We start from the raw sequence: 19,511 nt of genomic DNA on the forward strand, positions 1-19,511 counted from the left end.
ACCAGGAGTGTTGGGTTTTTATTGTTTGAGGGGACCGGGCTGGGATAGATTGAATCAGTTTTGTTCCCTAAAGGGAAAGGGGAAATCAGGCGGCTAATGAATTACGGCCAGATTTTTTTTTTTTGGATTGACAGTAAAATATAAACAGAAGCACACAAACGTATAATAGATATCCGAACTCTTTACTCCGTACAGACCCTTAAATTGCCGCGATGCATTTCTACCTAAGCGCGAAATGGTTTACATGCATACATGTAACCAGGTTATCCGCTTTTCGCCATTGCTGTCATCCGATACTCCGTAGAGCCTACTCCGTAGGAAAGCGGCACCTCTTACCGCTTTTCGTGCCCGGTGCTGTCAGGTATTCCGTATACATAAGAAATTTCATACACAATTCATATAATGACTCGACGCTAACTGTCCTATTTCTTAGAAGATGACTTGGTTGCCCTGATTCACTCGCTTTCATCTAGTCCTCAATTTTCAGCACTGCCCGCCCGGCAAGTTTTCCAGACACCATGTCGTCCATAAGTCTGTCGACGTCGGCCAGAGTGCCCTTGGTTAGGATTGGGTGGACCAGGCCACGTGCGGTGAAGTCGAGGGCTTCGTCCACGTCGGCAAGGGTGCCCACGGCGCTGCCGACAATATTGAGTCTCTGGGCAGAGGATCAGCTTACTAAGCAAACAGGGCAAAGATTAAGACTCGGATAACAGCATACCTTGATAGCCAACATCATGGGCGGGGCACCAGCAAGCACGGCCGGGTCACCGGGCATGCCGACAGCGACGAGGGTACCGTTGCTGCGCAGCAGATAAGGGGCGGTTGCATATCCGGAGGGAGCGGCGGCAAAGTTGATGACGCCGTGGGCGCCGATGCCGTCGGTGAGAGCGAGGACAGCGGCAGGCATGTCGGGGGTGTCGGCGAAGTCAAGGAAGATCTCTGCGCCCATGCGGAGGCAGATCTCGCGCTTGGCAGCGCCGCCGTCGACGGCGATGATGCGCATGCCCATGGCCTTGGCGTACTGGAGGCCGAGATGGCCGAGGCCGCCGCCAGCGCCGAGAAGGACGATCCACTGTCCAGGACGGACCTGGCTGCGCTTACAGGCGGAGTAGGCCGTGACGCCACCACACATGATGGGGCCAGCCTCCTCATCGGAGACGGCGTCTGGCAGGACGGTCGCGTAGGCGGCCGAGGTGACGCAGTACTGCTGGAAGGTGCCGGCGACAGAGAAACCGGAATTCTTCTGGTGCAGGCAGAGCACCTCACCACCCTGGTAGGAGTCGCGACAGAAGACGCAGTGGCCGCACACGCTGGCGATCCACTTGATGCCGGCACGGTCACCCAGCTTCCAGCGGCCGGCGGCCTCGACGCCCGGACCCATGGCCACGACCCGGCCGACACCCTCATGGCCGGCGATGCCGTGGGTGTCGGGTGTCATGGCCAGGCCGACGCCACCCCATTCGTCGTGCAGCAGCGACTTGTCGCTCGCACACAGGCCCGTCCACGTCAGCTTGACCAGGATCTCGTCTGGGCCCGGCTGCGGCACGGCTACCTCGCGCAGTGGCGTTTTGGCCGAGGCACCGTGGCCTTCCTTGACAGCGGCGCGCTGCGTCGCCGGAATTGCGCTTGTGGCGGACGGCATTGTTTACTTAGAGATGTGGGTGGCGTTGATAGTAGGTGTAGAGGCTGTTGAGTGGAGAGAGCAACGACACGAAATGAGCTGCCGGAAAGACAAAGTCAAGAGGTAAAGGCAAGCTGCTCTTCAACTCCCACCATGCTCGTTTAAATACCTCACCTCCTCGTTACGAGACTCCAGCTGCCGGGCCTGTCATCGCAGACTGACCGGTGGGCTGGGGAGAGAGTGAGGAGTATAAGCTGCCTGTCTGCTGCTTTGTCCTTCGTTGCGGCTCCTCTTTTTTCGCATTTACGTGACATCATGATCTGCTATGGAGACCCATCAGACCACAACGCTCTTGTCTGCTGTTGAATGACGCAGTGGCGGTCAACTTTAATTGGACATGGAGGGATTTAATTGCGCCAATTTGTGAACCGCATCTAGCCATGCACATATTATTCGGATGTCTGCAACAGAGTTTCGACGCCGGAAAACCACAACTTGGAATGCGGGGCCCCAATGTTTCTGACACGCAGAAGGAGCAGCTGCAGCAGACACGACGACGGAACACCGGGTCAAGGAATGACCTCCGCAATTTGGACAGTACGGAACTTTGCCAAGGATTTGGGGTATGTCTGCAAAGCCATGTGAGTTTTCAAGTTGAAAAAGTACTTCGGCATATTTCTCCGCTGTCTCTAGTCAGGCGTGCAATCCATACGGAAAGTTTTTAGGAGTTAGTAGCAACGGAGACATTTGAATGCGGGCAGTTCTTCGGCAGCAGCCCGGTGAAGCACGAGAGTATCGGGGGAAAGAAATGGATATGAAATGCATGTGCAGCGGCAGGCTGAAGATCGGCGGGTTATCGAACAAAGAGCATTCCAGTGTCACTGTGCCGGAGCAAATAAAAATGCACACTGCACGTGATGTACCTGACAAGTAAAGAGAGGGCCAAATCCACTAAATCACAGTGTATCTTATAGAGATCTCATCTTATAAATCGACAATTACTGTACGAGTACGACTCGAGCTCATCTTGCAATATGCTTCATGATCGGCAGCAGCACGTCGACAAGGTGCCAGACCCGCGAAATGTCGTGCTAGACATGCAGACGGCGGAAGAAGAAATGCGACCGGCGACGGCCCGTCTGTACGGTATGTGCAACGCTCCAGATCGGCTGCCACAACGGCGACACCCGACCGGATTGGATGGATAACGGCGGCAGGCAGGCCGACATGGCGCAGCAGATACGGGCACAGATCAAGCAAGGTGAAGAGACCCGCCGTGGAGGGGGGATACGTGTGCAGGTTTTGGCGCTCTAGAGCAGCTACGTCTCTGGTGTTGCCTGAGAAAAGTTTCGGGCAGACGATGCGAGCACGCAGAGCTACAGCGACAGCTGAGAGAAACTGCCTCAAGGCTACTGTTGGTATTGACGAGGAGTCTACGACCGTGTCAAGGATTACTGGAGCACATCCCAGCCGGCCGGAGCCGGCAGTCGAGGCTATTCTGGACGCGCTGACCCTCGAGGACATGAAGATGGACTTTACCACCCTCTACCTCGATCACGTCTTCCCCTTTCTCTTTCCCGCCTACCGCCGCCTATGTTTGAGGGTGGCCGAAGCTGGCTGCTCGCCACACTCCAGCACAGCCGCGCCCTCTTCCACACCGCCATGAGCCTGTCCACCTACTTCCTCGCCCACAACGTCTGGGATGTCCTGGCCGGCCGCATGGACGCCGCTGTGCATGCAGTCCAGGCCGACATCACCGCTCTGGCTGTTAGTGCGGCCACACCACCGGCAGACCCGGTTATCCGCGAAAGTATGATTAACGTGTTGGGTCTTCTGCTGCAGGTGTCCACACCGGCACTGCTGCACAGTCTATCTATTGCACGTGACCCTGTGGGTCAGTGTGCAGAGTTTTCACTCCCGCAGTACAGCCTGCACTAGCTTCTAGTGCATGAGAATACATGCACCTTTCCACACTATCATGGCCACACTGTATTGCAGGATGCATGGCTCTGGAGAGTCAGGAGCAAGCCTTCTGCGATCTCTTCGAAGCTGCGGGCTCCCTTCAGGCCTTTGGAGGGCCGGGGATAACGCTGCGTATCATGCAGAATGTGCGGAAGATTCGTAAAACCTGACATGGATACTTGGGACATAGCACAGCGCTTCTCGGTGCTGGATCAAAAGCCCTGTTGATATGATTGACGCTTGAGTTGTTAAAGAACACAAATATGTCAACATCAGTACTGTGCCATCCCAATGAGTTTTCCAACCTGCCAAAATGTCTGCAGCTGTTGTGGTCTTCACGTCTGGGAACATGGCGTTGAGAGATTTGTCTGGTGGCACATCATGGTGGCCAGAGATCACCCAAAGCCCGAAGAGGGCGAGATATGGCAACGCGTTCTCTTTCGGTATAACGGCATAGTTTTTGGTGAATCCTGGTAATTCGGCGATTTCGTTTCTCGCGAGCGTTTCTGCCGAGTCGTGCGCAACAGCAAATCTTCCTCCTGAACATGTCAGAGTTCTGATACAACACGAGAAGGATTATCTGACTGTCGGCTATTCACGTACCCCTGCCTTTTTCCGCAAGAGATAGCAGCTCATTCAGAGTCAGGCGATCATATACGTATGACTTGTGATTCCAGGTAGGTTGTTTTAACAGTCTGGCGACAAACGTGGCTAAGTCGAACAAATACTTGAAAGCAACGACGTCATTTCCACTCCCCGGTATGGCAGCGACCCTGTTTGCGACATCAATGGCAAAAACGGCTTGCGAGATATACGTTTTGACCTCTGGCGGGGCATGATAATCGATGAAGTATCCGGTGTAGAAGGTGGTCCATCGCAGATTCGTCTTTTTGAGCTCTATTTTAGCAGCCTAACGGGATGGGTATATAGGTGAGCTAGTAGATGAGGAGGTTAGTAAAAAAGTAAATAAAAAATGGACATCCGACACTACTTACTCTTCGGGCTGTTCAATGCCCCAGTCGCTGGCGACAAACCGTTTGACTGTGCCAGACTGGACTGCCGCCTTGGCTAATCTTACTTTGGCATCAGAAGATTCTTGGTCCATCACAAAAATCGCGCAGATGACTGTATCGACGTTGGGCTGGCAATGAGCTTAGCGGTACCAGCAACATCGCTGTAGTCGACAGTCAGGGTGGCGGTAATGCCTGCCACATTCTCACGAGCCTTAAGCTTTGAGGTCAGTTGAATGTGTACGCAAACGATGGCACGGACTGCTATCGTCTCTTGCCTTTCTCCCAGAACGAACCCGCTATTCTTTGTGGTCTCACGGAGGACATCGACAACGGTGCAACCAACTTGGCCGGAGCCACCAGAAACTGCAATGATCGACGTACCCGGTAAGAAGATGGGGGTACGAGAACTGTTTATGGGAGAGATCGTTACGCCGTTTGTGTCGTTTGTCAACTATTACTTCTCTACATGTGTCTTCCGCATGGAACACCACATTTATACTTGAACCAGGCCTGAGAAATCCCATCTGTACGGGGTCTCGGCGTAAGTCCAAGTTTGCGGCCGAGCTTTATTTCTAATCTCATGTCGTTCGTTGTCGTCCTTTTCAAGTGCAAAGACCGCGCGCTGCCCTAATCTGGAAATATGTCGACTACGTGGTGATTACTAATGACATGACATGCTACATCTTTCTTCCCTGTGTACGGCGTATTTGTACGAGGATCTAGAGGATCGTTAGTGGGCTAGATGTATATTGAGACTGCTGTTCTTCTACTTCTGCTTACAATCTTACTCACTAATTGGCAGCCTCTGTACAATTTCTGTCGTTAGATGCAGATGTCTGATCCCAACTCACATACTCTACAAAACATACTTCAGGCCACTATTTCGAGATAACGTCGTCCTTAACACATCTACAGGACCCAAAACTGCCTTTCCACATCCCTCATCTAGAGTCCACACCAGACACTAGGTAATAGCATAAGTACGTATCATTTTTGTTTTTTCAAGGTTATGATTCTGGGATAGAACACTCATAAAAAGGATGTTTTCAGGAAACAGGGGAAAGGAGCTAGCAAAGCTATTACTATAAAACGAATCACGCTGACGTTCTATGCATCTCAAAATCAGTTGGTTACTACTGAAACTCCTGGTGAATGTTCGTTTACAGTATGCACTCTGGTGAAGTCTGTTTGACAAAAAAAATACGAGAACACAAAACCCCCTGAGATGCTATGATTCCCTGCTTTGAATTATCTCCAAAACAATATAAAAAAAGTCACAATGCGGCGGCTCGCGGGGTTGCTGCCTGATGAACTGTCGAATTCTTATGGGCACCCAGTGAGCATTCGTGTGTCCATGTGTGTTGTTACTTCCGAGCTGTGCCGATGAGCATGATTTCCTTAACAAATAGGTGGGTATTTGAGTGATACGCCACGGGGTACATGTGTCTTTCCACCCCGCGCCACACGTCCTCATTTCACACCCACTCTGGTCCAGCTCATTCGACACGAACAGCACTGCCTCATTTTGCACCTCCGTGAAAAATACGCTTGCAACCGGCTGCTCTCTCTCAACATACTTATCATATTCCGTAGTCTCCCGTTTGATCGTCATATCATCACTACTATGGATCCAATATCAGCTTTGTCGTTGGCAGTCAACGTGATCACAGTGGTAGATTTGGCTGTCAAGACAGGCAAGACGCTTCACGATATATACAAATCAACATCTGGCTTCTCAAAACAAACTCTAGAACTCTCCGAGGCAGTGGAACAATTAGAAACGGCACTTAACGCTCCATGGTGTACATATCGACCTGATTACTGCTCCTAATTCTGGAACCCACAGTGTGCAGAGTCAGAGGAATCTGACTAATGAGATGAGTACTTCCTAAAGTGGCAATCCAGCCAATAAAAGGCAGTTATCCCAAATGGGCAAGGTGCGTGCGAGGTAATTTATTTTCTGGCCTGGAATTTCAGGCACACACGGGTCAAGTACTCTGCAGCAACGTTTAGTAGCGCAAATAACGCCCGATGTGAGTTGCAAACAGCCACCAGAAAACGTGTTGCTACCGACGAGGCACTTGATTCCATGGCGAGCTATATTGAAGGCCTGCTACTTCCACATGGACGTCCTCAGCTAGGTACATCGGTGCTCCCAGCTCTGTTGGACTGCATTGCCGACATTGCCAAAGCGTTGCGCAAGTCCTCCCGAATTACCCTCGCCGGAACGTCCAACGTGTTTGGCGATGGCCAGCTGAACGTGGACATTGCTGCTGAGGATCTCGTCCGCACGGCCCTGGCTCGATGCCCTAGCGTCGTAACTGCGAGCAGCGAGGAAGATCCGATAGAGAAGCCGACAGGCGTGGCTGTGGACGCAAATGCCTCTGAACAGTACACGGTAGCCTTCGACCCTCTTGACGGTAGTTCCATCATTGCGCCAAACTGGACCGTTGGCACGATTATCGGCATCTGGGACGGGGCCTCGGCGCTGCGCCAGCGGCCGGCAGACAAGCAGATCGCCGCCATCCTGGGCGTCTATGGTCCACGTACGACGGCTATCGTGGCTCTGCGCGTGCCGGGTGCCGAGCCGGTCTGCTTCGAGGTCGGCCTCGAGGATGGTATTTCTGGTGGCTACGAGACTGTCCGAGAATGTGTGCGCTACGCCGACGCTCCATTCAAGACGCGCTACTTTGCACCGGCCAACCTCCGGGCGGCCGCGGACAACGACGCGTATCAGCGGCTGATTACGCAGTACATCCAGAACAGATACACGCTGCGATACAGCGGCGGCCTCGTTCCGGACATCGTGCACGCGCTGGTCAAGGGCCACGGCGTCTACATATCGCCGGTGACGGCCACCAGCGCGGCCAAGCTGCGAAGGCTGTACGAGCTGTGTCCTGTGGCGCTTGTGGTGGAGTGCGCTGGAGGACGGGCACTTGACCCACTGGATGGCGAGCCCATTCTTAGCCGGCCGTCGGTGAGCTGTGATGAAAGGGCGGGTTTGGTATGTGGGACAGCTGCCGATGTTGATGCAGCATCGCAGATGCTGCTTGGTTCCAGTTGACGTACGAAGAGTTGTAGTTATTGTCATATTTATAGAGATAGATCTACCTGAATTTATAGCTGTTCGAACAGAACAAAAAAGTAAACTTGGCTGCTTCTAGGTGACGTGGCGCTTACTACTGCCTTTTGGTTACAAGATACAGTGGTACTGTTGGACCATGTAAGCAACTGTAATACGTTTCGACTACGCAGCATCATTCTTACCACTTTTTACAAGCTTTCTAAAAAATTGACAAGTGGCCATCATTCTCTCCATTTGATAGCATCACCTGTGAGTTTCCTACAGCAAGGCCGTCTTTTCAGGCCAACCGCAGAAAGTTATGTCATCCACAGGAGAAAACAGACCAAACAGGACAGATTGGCTGGCCTGGCTTTGTCTTTGTCTTGTGCGCAATCAGAAGAAGGACGGATACGAAGACATCCCGCTAAGGTCGCCCCTGCCATACGTGGACGGCCGGACAAGTCCAGAAGCCAACGCAGCCGAAGCCGATCCTGAGGCCGCCGTGCGCGCCATTAGCCATGCCATCCGTACTGCTGCCACAGCCAGTGCCACAGCCAGTGCCACGGTTGTAGCCACGGACGAGTATGCGGATGGTGTGAGATGCTATTCCGAAGAAGACAAAGCCGCAGCCAAAGCGATGGGGGATGTCCTTGTCAGCATGATCACAATTACGGGGAAACTATGTCTGGGGCGCAAAGATGCGGCGAAAGTGACGGAGGTGTGGCGCAGGCTCTTCTACGACATTGGGACGCCCATGGCAACGAGGCTGGCGGCGGGTGAACAAGCGATAGCTATCAAGACGCTTTACTGGGCCGAGCTGGGGACGAAGTACGAGCCATACAGAAAAGACCTATCGACGAAGCAGAAGAGGGCCATTCCAGCAGAGAAGGAGGCGGAGATGATGCGAGAGTTCTACGAGGTTATCGCGGCTGTGCCGGCAGCATCAGCACCAGCGGTGATGGCGGCGATGAACAAGAGCCTTGCCACGGTAGCCCAGGCACTTGCCACGACTGTGCAAGTTGGCAGGTCGTCGGTGGCCACAGCGTATACGATCTATGCACGGAAAGTAGCTGGGGACGGGCTTGATACTCTGTAGTGCTATCTATGTGTGAAATGCAATGCTCGGACGCTGTCTAGATGAAATAAAATGCGGTCATGTACATGAGGAGCGAACGAGCTTCTCGAGCTCGGGCTTGGACCCGGGCAAAGTCCACTGGTCCATGATCATGGTGAAGTTGGCAAAAGCCCACATGCTGTCGCTGACATTGAGCAGGGCGTGCAGGAGTTCCTGTTGCAAGGGGGTGAAGGTGTGGAAGGGAGCGCCGCGGGGGGGAGTGACGCCGTCAAAGGCGATGTTAATGCAGGACGCTGTGAGACTGAGGAGCTCGAGTCCGCTGGCGCTGGCAAATGTCTGCATGATGGCGCGGGCGAACTCGGGGTGCTCGCTGCCCTTGAGTCCGGCGGTCTCGAGGGTGGCGAGAGCAGCGAGGTCCTCGATGTCGTGGGCGGCAAACGGGAAGACGGTTCCGCGTTCCTCCAGGTTCTCAGACTCGTACTCGTTGAGGAAGGCGTCGTCCGTGAGCTTGCGGGCAACGAGCGCGAGCTGGTCGGCGGTCTGACAGCGCAGCTTCAGCAGGCCAAGACAGCCGACCCAGCGGACGAACAGGTCGGCGTCTGGAGCGGCTGCCTCGGCCTGAAGCAGCCGGGCGACGGCGCTGTCGGCAGCCAGGTCGCCGGTCATGTACTGGGTGATGGCTAGGGAAAAGAGGGCAGATGCGCGGACGGCAACGTCCGGCTCAGTCGCCAGCAGGGCCTCGAGTGCTGGCCGTGTCTGTGGCTGCACGGCCGGGAACCAAGCCATCGTATAGGCCGCATGGGCTCGCACGACGGCGGCTGGGTCCTGCAGGCGGGCGATCAGCGAGTCCACACCGGCCTGCACGGCCGCGTAGGCGCGGTGGTTCATCATGGCAACCTCGACGGCGCCCTCGGGCTTCGGCTGCAGCTGCAGCTCGCGCTCACGCTTCTGGCGGTCGGCCTGGCTCGTGCTCGCGTTCAGCCAGGTGGCCTGGGTCTGGCGCAGGCGGTCGACATAGGCTGGGTCGCTTTGCATCGCACGCACAGTCTCGAGCCAGCCAGCCTCGGCTTGGCCCATGGGCGACTGCGTTGAGTTGGCCCCGATGGCCAGCTTGGTCAGGTACTCCAGCAGCAGTTCCTTCTGTGGCGTGTGCGGATCGTCCAGCAGCCGGTACAGGAACGGGATCGCTGTCGCCGTGGCCGCGTATCGCGTGCCCTGATGGTACAGGTTGCCATATAGCACCCAGTACGCATCCTGCACGTCGTCGGCCTGCTGCAGTCGCCGCAGCGCATCGGGAATGTCCGTGGCTGGGCCGTATGCGTGGGCCACCGCCGCCCAGTCGACAGAGTCAATGTCGGCCAGCGGGTCGACCGGCTCGTCTTGCGACATTGTGTTGAGTAGGTGGAGTTGAGCTGGATTTAAGCTGGAGCTGAGCTGGAGCTGGGCTGGAAATGAGCTGGAAATGAGCTGGAGCTAAGCTTGACCTGTCTTCCGTTGGGAGGTAGCAGTGAGGTACGGAGTAGCTGTGAGGTAGCTGTGAGCTGGACGGATGAACTGCACACCTCACGCAACAAATCAGTCGAGCGCGGGGTCTGGTTAAATACGAGCCCTTCGGCCGAACTTCCATCTTCCACGCAGGAGAGCTGTCACCCCTGCAGCCACCTGCAGCCGCCTGCAACATACAGGGCTGCTGGCCCCGCTGTAACCCCCGCCGCGCACCCTCAGGGCCTGCTAAGCCCACTCCAGTTGACTGCAGCATTTGCACCCGCTAGCGCTGCTCGACCTCCAGGGCTCAGGGGCGAGGAACGTACCTGGAGCCCAAGCACATCCTCCCTTTAGGCATGTTTTAGCGACAACAAGACCCCGCCCGTAATCTTACTCCTGGCCGCTGGTGGGCAGCAATATGAGAAGTGAGAGATTGCATCCTGGAAATCCCTCAACGACTCGAGGCCGGCACGGATCCGGCGATCCTGGAGGCTTCCTAGTCCCTTGGCACCGGTCAGCCCTAACCATCTCGATACCTGGTCCCGCCTAGACCGGGCTAGGTTCCCCTTTCTGTCCGTCCTTTTTCCATATCGTGTGGGGTCCTGCAGGAGCTGAAGCCGTGCTGCCGTAAGATACTAATTATTGCTACAGTATTGCTACTGTTCCAGCATCATGAAACAGGCCTTATCGCGCTGCCGCCCACGTTTTCTTCATGCCCCCAACTGCCGCCCCAATACCCATTACCTCATTGCCTACAGCTCCCAGCTTGCGCAATCATGCAATTTCCGCGTACACCGGCGGCCGCTCCATCTGCTCAAACTCGCGCATTGAGACGTCATAGCCCAGGTGGCGCTTCAGCAATTCGTGCGTCACGAACCGCTCCGGACAGTTGCCCTGCGCGTCCACAAACGACACGTGGTGGTTCACGTCGCTGATCCGCTGCAGCTCGTTGGCGTGCCGGTGGTGATGCGGACAGCCGTCCACGCCGATCAGAAATATGGTCACGTGGGCCCACGATAACCCAAGCAGGTCCAGCTCGAACTCGTCCATGTCCGTGGCCTCGCCGTCGAGCAGCAATAGCAGCCGCAGCATCGGCGTCTCCGGCCCGGCCTGCCACCCGTACACTTCGTGATGCACTGCGCTGCCCGAGTGCTTCTGGAAGTGCAGGTCCTTGACCATCTGCCAGCCTGTCATCACCCTCGTGCCCCCACCAAAGCGGATGCCCCCCCACATCGAGTCAAAGTTCACATGGTTGACCGTGCCGACGTAATGGGCCCTATTGGCGAACGTCACCAAGTCATAGCCCTTCGATTGGTGGTCGTGGTTGGCCAAGGCGTCTGTGAACCGTCGAACCACCGCCCGCGCCACATCTGTTTCGTTAGCCGCCTTCTCGTCTCTGTGTCTCTCCATCCCACTCTCACCTCGGTTCTTCGGCTGCGTCGACTTTTCATACCCCGTCACCAGGTACTGCTCGTACACAGGCCGCAGCGGTTCAAAGCCCATCGACCCCGACACATCCAGCAGGATCATGCTGTCGTCCTCGGCCACCTCTGGCCGGTCATACGCCTGGAAAGGCGCCGGCATCACCTGCCTCGAGTAGCCCGCCGTCGTGTGTTGCACATGGCATGTGTCGTCCGCCGAGAAGTACAGCGGTGGCGGCTCCACTGCCGTTGCCATCCGCGCATGCGCCATTGCCATCTCCGAGATGAAGTCCGGCTTCATCCGTGTCCCCACAGAGCCCTCGCGGTGGTTGAGCACCCAGTACAGCCGCTCCTCGGCCAGGTCCTCATACCCTCTCCACACGGGCGTGATGCCCCGGATCCCTGCAGCCGCCTCGACGCTGAACTTTAGCGGGTTCGACGCCCGGTTGGCCCACGCCACCGGGATCGGCTCAAAATACCCGGCTCGGAGGAGATGTAGGTACTGCACCGGGCAGCTTAATCGAAGCGCTGCAATCTTCCCCGCCATTCCCACCTTGTCCTGGTACGTCGCCACAATGTGCTGCCATTGCGCGTCGGGCCACCGGCCCTGCTCCTCGTTCAGGATGGCTTCTCGAACCTCCTTTGCCTTTTCTTGTGCCTTTTCTGTGGACGACTTGCCGCCAAGAGCCTTGCGAAACTTTGCGAACCGGGATGCCGTTTCTTTCTCCACCACTTCGTCCTCGGCTTCCCAGATATTGACCTTCGGCTCGTAGTCGTTGACTTTTGCTTGTGCCTCTCTGTTCAGCCGATTGTTCAAGGCAATCGTCTGCCTAAGATTTGCCGCATGGCAGTCTGCCAAGGGCTGGCACATGCCAAATGAGCCCATGCCTCGTACCGATTGGCCATACCCAAACACGGAAGGAAGCATGCTGTATGGGTTCCAGCTGAACACCGCCACGCCTTGCAGGTCACTGTAAAACTTCTCGCCTGGGTACTGGACCGCCTTGGACCAGCGCTCCAGAACTGGGACTCGCGCCATTTTCCTACGCTTGTACTTGTGGATTGGACAAACGCACAGGTAGTCCGAGTCGTGCTCCGGCTCAATCTCGCTGTTGTAAATGCGGTAGTTGTATTGGAGCACTTGCAGCTGCTGTTGCATTTCTTGCTGCGGATCGTCAGTTGAGCTCAGAACCGCCTCAGATCCTTGATTTACCTCGTCCTCCGCGCGAATTTTTGCCGCCTCCATCACTGCGTTTGTGTGACGGGGATGCGCAAAGCCGGAGCTCGTACTGCTGGCATACGGTGGTGGAGCATCGTCGTCTTTGTTGTCCATAGGCGGGCAGACTTTATTATTCGAGAGATCAGTTGCAGGCATATCCAAAGGCGACGGGCCGTTGACCACAGTTGATTGGTCTCGCAACAACCCGCCTCGATGCTCCATGTAGGAGCCGATAAAATCGGTGGATGCCACGGAGTCGCCCAAAAGATTGTGCAGATGTGCCTTTGCTTCTGAGTCGTCGAGCCGATTGGCGTAGTCGACGATCTGAACGAGCTCGCTATCTTCCAGCGGCAAAACCTGACGGAGCTGCGACAGATCCCATTCTCTCAGCACCATTTTGTCCTACTTGATGCCAGGACGCGGTCGTATGAAATTGTGCACGATGCAGGTGTCCTCGAGTGGATTGCCAAAGCAGTCTGCGACATCGTCGCCCCGCATTTAACGAGGCAGTACTGCCTTCACGTGCTCCAATTCCAGAGATAAGCTTTTGCTCCCCCACTGCTAAGGCAGCTAGTGCTTACCGGTTTCAACGTTTTCCATCGCAGAAAAATGCCGCGACCTCATAGGGCTCTAGAAGTTGCACATTACATTTTGGCAGCGCCCTAAAGTCAGCATTGATGGAGGAAACGGGACCATATCTCCCAATCCGGTGTCAATTACGTTCCGTCTTTAAATATCACATGCAGCTTTTCGCTTACGATACTCTGCAACCGCATCGGAGCCAGATGGTTAGAGCAGTCAGGATGTGGTGACGATCCTAATCCTCTGGCCGGACCTGGACGTCATGCCCACACTGCAGGCTCTAACTCTGTGCTAATATCTTGATTATTATGAGCACCAAGTCGGAGAAATGCTTTTGTTGGACAGAAAAGGCTTAAATCTCCCCGTGAAACTAGAGCGATAGGCCAGTCTGGTGAGACCGGGGGTTTTCCCTTATGCTGGGCGTACTTGGGCTCACTATTGGTTTCTCTATTGCGTAGTAGGAGCTCAGCCACTCAACTCACAAAATCGCAGACATTCGTCCTTCTTCTCTAAGTGTCTCCATAAACGCCTTTCCGGTAAAAGCTTGTCAGTAGCGCTAGAGGCCGGTTGATAACATTTGTAAGCATGCAATTGTGCTTAGGTGAATTCCGTTCGGGGCATGCCAGTTCTTGACATACCGCACGCACTATACTGTACGGAACTCCGATCATCAGAAGCAACAGAATCGCCGCAGTTCTTCCGGCGTCCACTTTTTTGTGATAGAGAACTCCTTTGCGACCTCAAAGCCGAGCTTAGCCACTCAGTTCAGCTCTCCCTTGCCTAGAGACAGTAATCATCGACCCAAAGCCAAGCAGCTTAGGTCATAGACATACTGCCCTGCGTCATTTTAAACAGGAAAGTCATCGATGACCATAGTCTCTGCCGTTACTTTACGAACTTAGTTTCATCGGTGTTGTAAGAGAGAAAAATCTAGCGATTTGTAATGTGCTAGTCGATCTGGTGCCCCGAGTACTTTCTATGGCTAAGATTACACAGCTTTCCAGTTCCGATTAAGAGATAATCGCAAGCTCTCTGGGCATCAGAAGCCTGATGCGGACAAATATCTTATTCCAAAGGTTTTTCTCTCTGCACCTCACCATTTATCGGCTCTGATAGACCGAGCTGCTGACTACGTTCTTGCTGGGTTTGTCCATCTCAACGGACTCCCGGTTGATGGTGTTGCTCATCAGTTTGGTGAAACATCCAACACTACCGTCTTCCTGGTCCTTATTTAGAATATCTCCGTCGATACGTTTCGACTTATCCGCACTGGGCCGGGCTGACGACAATGTCTGACGTATCCGAGAATACTGCAAAATATTGGTGATCTTGGTGAGTCGCACAGCCTTTATTACCGGCTTTTTCTGGTTCGAACTGGTGGTGAAATGCGGTGAGTGTCGGCGTCTTGCAAGGATCGAAGGACTCCGGACAATATTTGTGCTGCACTACGGGCGTACTTTAGACGAACAATCGCTTGTACATCGTCCTTTAGCTGATCTTAGGGAATCACCAATTATTATCACCCGTCTCGTATTATTTTACTCGTTAGTTAGCGACAATCTTTTTTATCCATACGTACGGAGTACATCTGCACTAAATTTACCAATTTATACGGTGGGCGGTCAAGCTCGATAAGAGAACGATAGAAAGTTCAAGGGCTCTGAATTAATCGACTGGAAACGACTTGACAGCAGATATGACACCCTGACGGCGATGTTATCTCGAAGGTTTAGCCACGGCATACTGATAGTTTAGAGCGCTTCTCCCATTTGAAATTCATGTCTTTGCCCAAAAATATACTGGGATGAAAAAGGATTATTTAGCCGTGCCCTAGAACCCGAGAATTTTGGTGCAAAAAGAGAAAAGCTTGCTGCTGCCGAGAAGTTATGTCGCTTTTGGAATCGTGAAAATGCTCAGCCTTGTACTCTGTAGATTGTTGCCAATTGCCAATTTCCTGTATGCCCAAACATTCGTGGCTGCTGACCACCATAATCTCTAACAACAAATGGGGACGTAGCTCAGTGGTAGTAGCGTTGGCTTCCAGTTCCAAAGGTCATCCGTTCGACTCGGGTCGTCCTCATATTTTTGTCCCCACAGACCGGTATAGCGGCACATACTCCGTACTTAACAGGCGACCTGCGAGGATTACGTACGGTAAATGCAAGGCGTTTTGTTTACTACGATATTAGGCTTTGTCTCCCCTTGACATTCGAGGAGGGGGAAGGCACATGGTTTGGAATTTAGCCACTACTGAAATCAGTCATTCGACCAATCCAAAATCGAGATTCTAAACGCTGTTTTTCAAGTTGTAATTTGCTCGCTTCCCATATGCGCTTCGTACGGAGTATGTATAATGTCGGCCAATTAATTCCCTCGGTACCCTTTTCGCAACGTTGTTGGTGGGGTAGCGTATGCGGGCGATTTTTCCATTTTTTGAGAATTGCATCCTGGACAGTACGGAGTACTCCGTAGGAATGCAGGGAGAAAGTGGGACCAAGAAGTTCCTCGCCACATACGACGTAGTTCTAACCGAGACCCTCTTTGATGGATTGTTGACAAATATATTGTTACCCTGCCTTAGCAGATTCAAGTTCCTACTACGTGGTACTCCGTATAAGATGTCGAAAAAGCCGTACCCTGGATTGTCCACTCCTTGACGTCGGTGTCCATGGGAGATAGGGCCACATCGGAAAGAATACAGTGCGGCATATCTTGACTTGGCAGACTCGAAGTTAGTGGGTCCGGACCCAGACGGCTGCTCGGCCGCAGACGGGGAAAGAGGAAGATCCGTAAATGTATCCCTTTTGCTCGTTTTTATACGGACCTTTTTGCTGAGCGTCGAATGACGTCTAGCTTGCAAAGACGCCGATGTTGCGTGACAATGGGACCCGGACGGGAATCTTCATAACACCGAGGTAAGGCACGTTCAGGGCCTGTCAGCATCCATGCTGCTTCGTATACGACGTATGTCCCTCTCTCCCCCCAAGCTACTGGCGTGTTGATGCCTGCAGCTGCATTTGCGTCCATGTTGAGCAAGCGATGGACTATGGGTAGCGCACTTTTTGCAATCTCTACATCGCAAAATCGTCCTTTCCAGAGACTGGCAACGCGTGGCGTGATCGCTCAGTCGCTGGTGGACTAGATATATTGTCAGGTTTGGGATCAAAGATTCGAAGTGTGGTAAAGTGCCCGATGGTCCTACATCCGACAGCTTTCCGTGCGCCTGCGAGTTGATGGAAAGGCTGTCACCGACTCTTCGACAGCTGCTTTCGTCCTGAACTGAGATAACACGTATCAGAACTCCGATGTAATAATTTTTAGTCAAAGACTGGCTTCGTCAACGATCTGAAAAGAGAGAGTAAAGAGTGTTATTTGATTTCAATACCTTATTGTGCGATCGTTTTCCAGCACACTTACCTCTGCCGGTATTGGAGTGGCTTGGAATGGCCATGATATTCGAGCAGCCAACATAGGCGGCATCCTTGACTGAAGCGAGTATATATCATATTAAAATTGTCTGAGCTCAGAACTTGATCGCTTTTTCCGTTCAGTATCGGTCTGCCCTTCGCTAGCATTTGCTAGCTCTAAAAAGGTCAATGTTATTCCCTGTGCTCGAGACGGTGCCGGCATTACGTATAGTTTTATCGTTAGAAAGAGACTCGCACTTCAGTTATGTCTTTCTGATAGCAAATAAATTATGGCTCTGTGGGTGTGGTAATGGGCTATTAGAGCTGAAACGATTATTTGGTCCTCTTCGCCATCATAGAGAAAATGGCAGGCGCGACCCACAAGTTTCCCCATGCAGCCACTCTGGTTTGTCATCTGCTGTTTGCTGCAGCATCGGCTACATGCTAGAGTAGCATAATCCGTTTACCATTTTCAACCACGGTGTAGCATTGGCTCGATACCCTGATGTACAAAAATAAACAATCTGACGCTCTGGCGCACTTGGACGGACAGAAGAGTTAAAGCGACACGTTTCAGCTTGCTGCATCTCTCAGGCCTATCGAATGGGTTCTTACATATTATTCTATGCATCAATTTGCTGGACGGTGTCATCCTTAATCTCTTATTTATTTCCAGCTTGCTTTATCCCTTCGCTATCTTTTCTACGCGCCGTTACCTATGGCCTTTCATGCTGCTGAGGATTGTTTTGAAAGGTACTACCGTCGAACCTTTGAAAAAAGCTGACAGTCGGAACCAGGATCTAGTCTTACAAGAATGATACAAAATTGGTTTCCCATGGACCTTACGCGTCTTCGCCTATTTATCATCGCTTAACTTACACTTTCTTTAGCCGTCACATGTACGCAGGGCCCTCGAATCTTAGACCTGTATCGGCCACGACACCTTCGGCAACTCTTCATTTGTGCTCTTAAAATGTGGCGTCGTTGTTGTGTTCAGCACCTATTACTATCCTTAGACTCGCGACTACACGATACGTCGCTGGCCTTTACGTGGCTTCCATCTCCGCATTAGGTTTGCGCGTCAACGTTATCCTACCCAAAGCCTATCCGCCCATTTAAAGTCTTCAGTACCATAGTCTACTTGCACTGCTCTGGCGGGCTCCACCATAAAAAATCTGAGTACCATCTACGACATCACTGGCGTCGTCGTCGAAGCTGCCGCCACAGGATGTTTCAGTGTCGTTGTTGTTGCCTTGCCGCCAATATGGTTTCGGATGCTAGGCCAGAGTAAATCGGGAACAGGAAACCGTATTGATCAGGTTCTCCCAAGGGTGGCTTTGCCTGCTAGCCGGTGCCCCATCCGCAGGTATCGTTCTATGGAACGCCAGCTTGCTGAACTTAACCTGACTAGGCTCTTAAAGGCGTCTATGATGCTCGCCGAGACTGCCTAGTTTTATGATCGCATTATGTGAGCGCAGTATGTGAGCTAGATACCTTTCTAACGAGTTTTGTCTGTTTCAACTGATCATGTGGTGGCAACGGCAAGCATGAATGAATATTTTTTAACTTGCCCATTTTGAGTTGGCTATGTATAACAGTACTTTGAATTGCGAGAATGGTATGTAGACAGTTTAGTTGGTTTGTATCTGACCGGATCTTACAAAGTAAAGTAAACCGAGATGCGTCTTATAACAATGCAAATGGTTTGATGCCCATCTGGTAATATGTTTAAACTCGTGTCAGATAGTTCAGACTGTTTGAAAAGAGGCACCTCCTTTTTTCGAAACATATGATTGCACCAGCAGTTGCAAACGGCCCACCAACAGTGCCAGTAGTAATTTTGTCATGTGTTTCTGGTCACAAGAGGTATTCTCGACATGCTGAAAAAGGGCGCTTATGCGAGGAAAAGTCAACTTGCATGTAGAACATTGGAAATTTTGAACCTCCTCAGCCCTGTTGGACGCAGCATCTGCGCCAAGATAGAATTTAACTCCCGAACAGCAGATTTCTGCTTCTAGATGCAGAAGCATAGCAGAGACGCAAGAAAATGATTTATGGCAGTTGACACACGCTATTTTCATTTGTTTTTATGCGTTTTCAGATGCTGATAGTAAAGTCAGTTCTTATCGTAGACCGAACAGCCTCGGACGTGACCTACTTGTTTAAGATCAAGTACAGAGGGCAAATACTCTCCACATTTCTCACACATATCGTGAACGCCTACATCGTGCTGGGTGAGCTCTTCGGACGAGCCAAAGGCCTCGTCGCAGAGGTGACAATAGTTATGCTCGCTTTGAAGATGTTGGCCGAGTTCGCTTTCCGACTGAAAATCGGTATCGTCCTGGCAAATTGAACAGACGTTATGTCGAGAAGAGTTGGCGACGTGTTGATTCTTTGCACTAGAGGATGCAAAGTGGCGTTTGCAGCGAGCGCAATATGTATTCGTATGTTTGCTGTAAAGGTGTTGAAGGAGTGCCGTTGTCGATATAAAATGGCGGTCACAAGGCCCGCAGTATTTATCCATGGTAGGCGGCGATAGGTGTGAGATTTTCTGCATTATGTTCAGGCTGATGTGCTCATAAAAATATAGCGGACACTTCTAAGTGAAATTGGACGAAGTGAATTGGATCTGATCTTCACTGGTCGAATGTCTCAAAGTAGG

At 52.7% G+C, this 19,511-nt stretch overlaps 5 protein-coding genes across 5 annotated transcripts; 2 read left to right on the forward strand and 3 right to left on the reverse strand.

Moving 5' to 3' along the window:
* Window positions 1–469: 469 nt before the first annotated feature.
* CMQ_5242 (alcohol dehydrogenase) lies at window positions 470–1,642 on the reverse strand (the record flags this gene model as incomplete). The annotated part of the gene is made up of 2 exons (XM_014318987.1): window positions 470–655; window positions 719–1,642. The coding sequence occupies 2 exons, from the start codon at window positions 1,640–1,642 to the stop codon at window positions 470–472; spliced, it is 1,110 nt and encodes a 369-aa protein (XP_014174462.1).
* Window positions 1,643–2,655: 1,013 nt separating this feature from the next.
* CMQ_5384 (uncharacterized protein) lies at window positions 2,656–3,753 on the forward strand (the record flags this gene model as incomplete). The annotated part of the gene is made up of 4 exons (XM_014319129.1): window positions 2,656–2,767; window positions 3,010–3,179; window positions 3,257–3,431; window positions 3,620–3,753. The coding sequence occupies 4 exons, from the start codon at window positions 2,656–2,658 to the stop codon at window positions 3,751–3,753; spliced, it is 591 nt and encodes a 196-aa protein (XP_014174604.1).
* A 2,771-nt stretch (window positions 3,754–6,524) lies between these two features.
* Window positions 6,525–8,756, forward strand: CMQ_5344 (sedoheptulose-1,7-bisphosphatase; the record flags this gene model as incomplete). The annotated part of the gene is made up of 3 exons (XM_014319089.1): window positions 6,525–6,533; window positions 6,734–7,600; window positions 8,058–8,756. The coding sequence occupies 3 exons, from the start codon at window positions 6,525–6,527 to the stop codon at window positions 8,754–8,756; spliced, it is 1,575 nt and encodes a 524-aa protein (XP_014174564.1).
* A 57-nt stretch (window positions 8,757–8,813) lies between these two features.
* Window positions 8,814–10,124, reverse strand: CMQ_5139 (uncharacterized protein; the record flags this gene model as incomplete). Its single annotated transcript, XM_014318884.1, has 1 exon — window positions 8,814–10,124. The coding sequence occupies one exon, from the start codon at window positions 10,122–10,124 to the stop codon at window positions 8,814–8,816; it is 1,311 nt and encodes a 436-aa protein (XP_014174359.1).
* An 870-nt stretch (window positions 10,125–10,994) lies between these two features.
* CMQ_5311 (uncharacterized protein) lies at window positions 10,995–13,256 on the reverse strand (the record flags this gene model as incomplete). The annotated part of the gene is made up of 1 exon (XM_014319056.1): window positions 10,995–13,256. The coding sequence occupies one exon, from the start codon at window positions 13,254–13,256 to the stop codon at window positions 10,995–10,997; it is 2,262 nt and encodes a 753-aa protein (XP_014174531.1).
* Window positions 13,257–19,511: the final 6,255 nt, after the last annotated feature.

The sequence above is a fragment of the Grosmannia clavigera genome (assembly GCF_000143105.1).
Source record: "Grosmannia clavigera kw1407 unplaced genomic scaffold GCSC_132, whole genome shotgun sequence".
In the NCBI taxonomy this organism is placed as follows: Eukaryota; Fungi; Ascomycota; class Sordariomycetes; order Ophiostomatales; family Ophiostomataceae; genus Leptographium; species Leptographium clavigerum.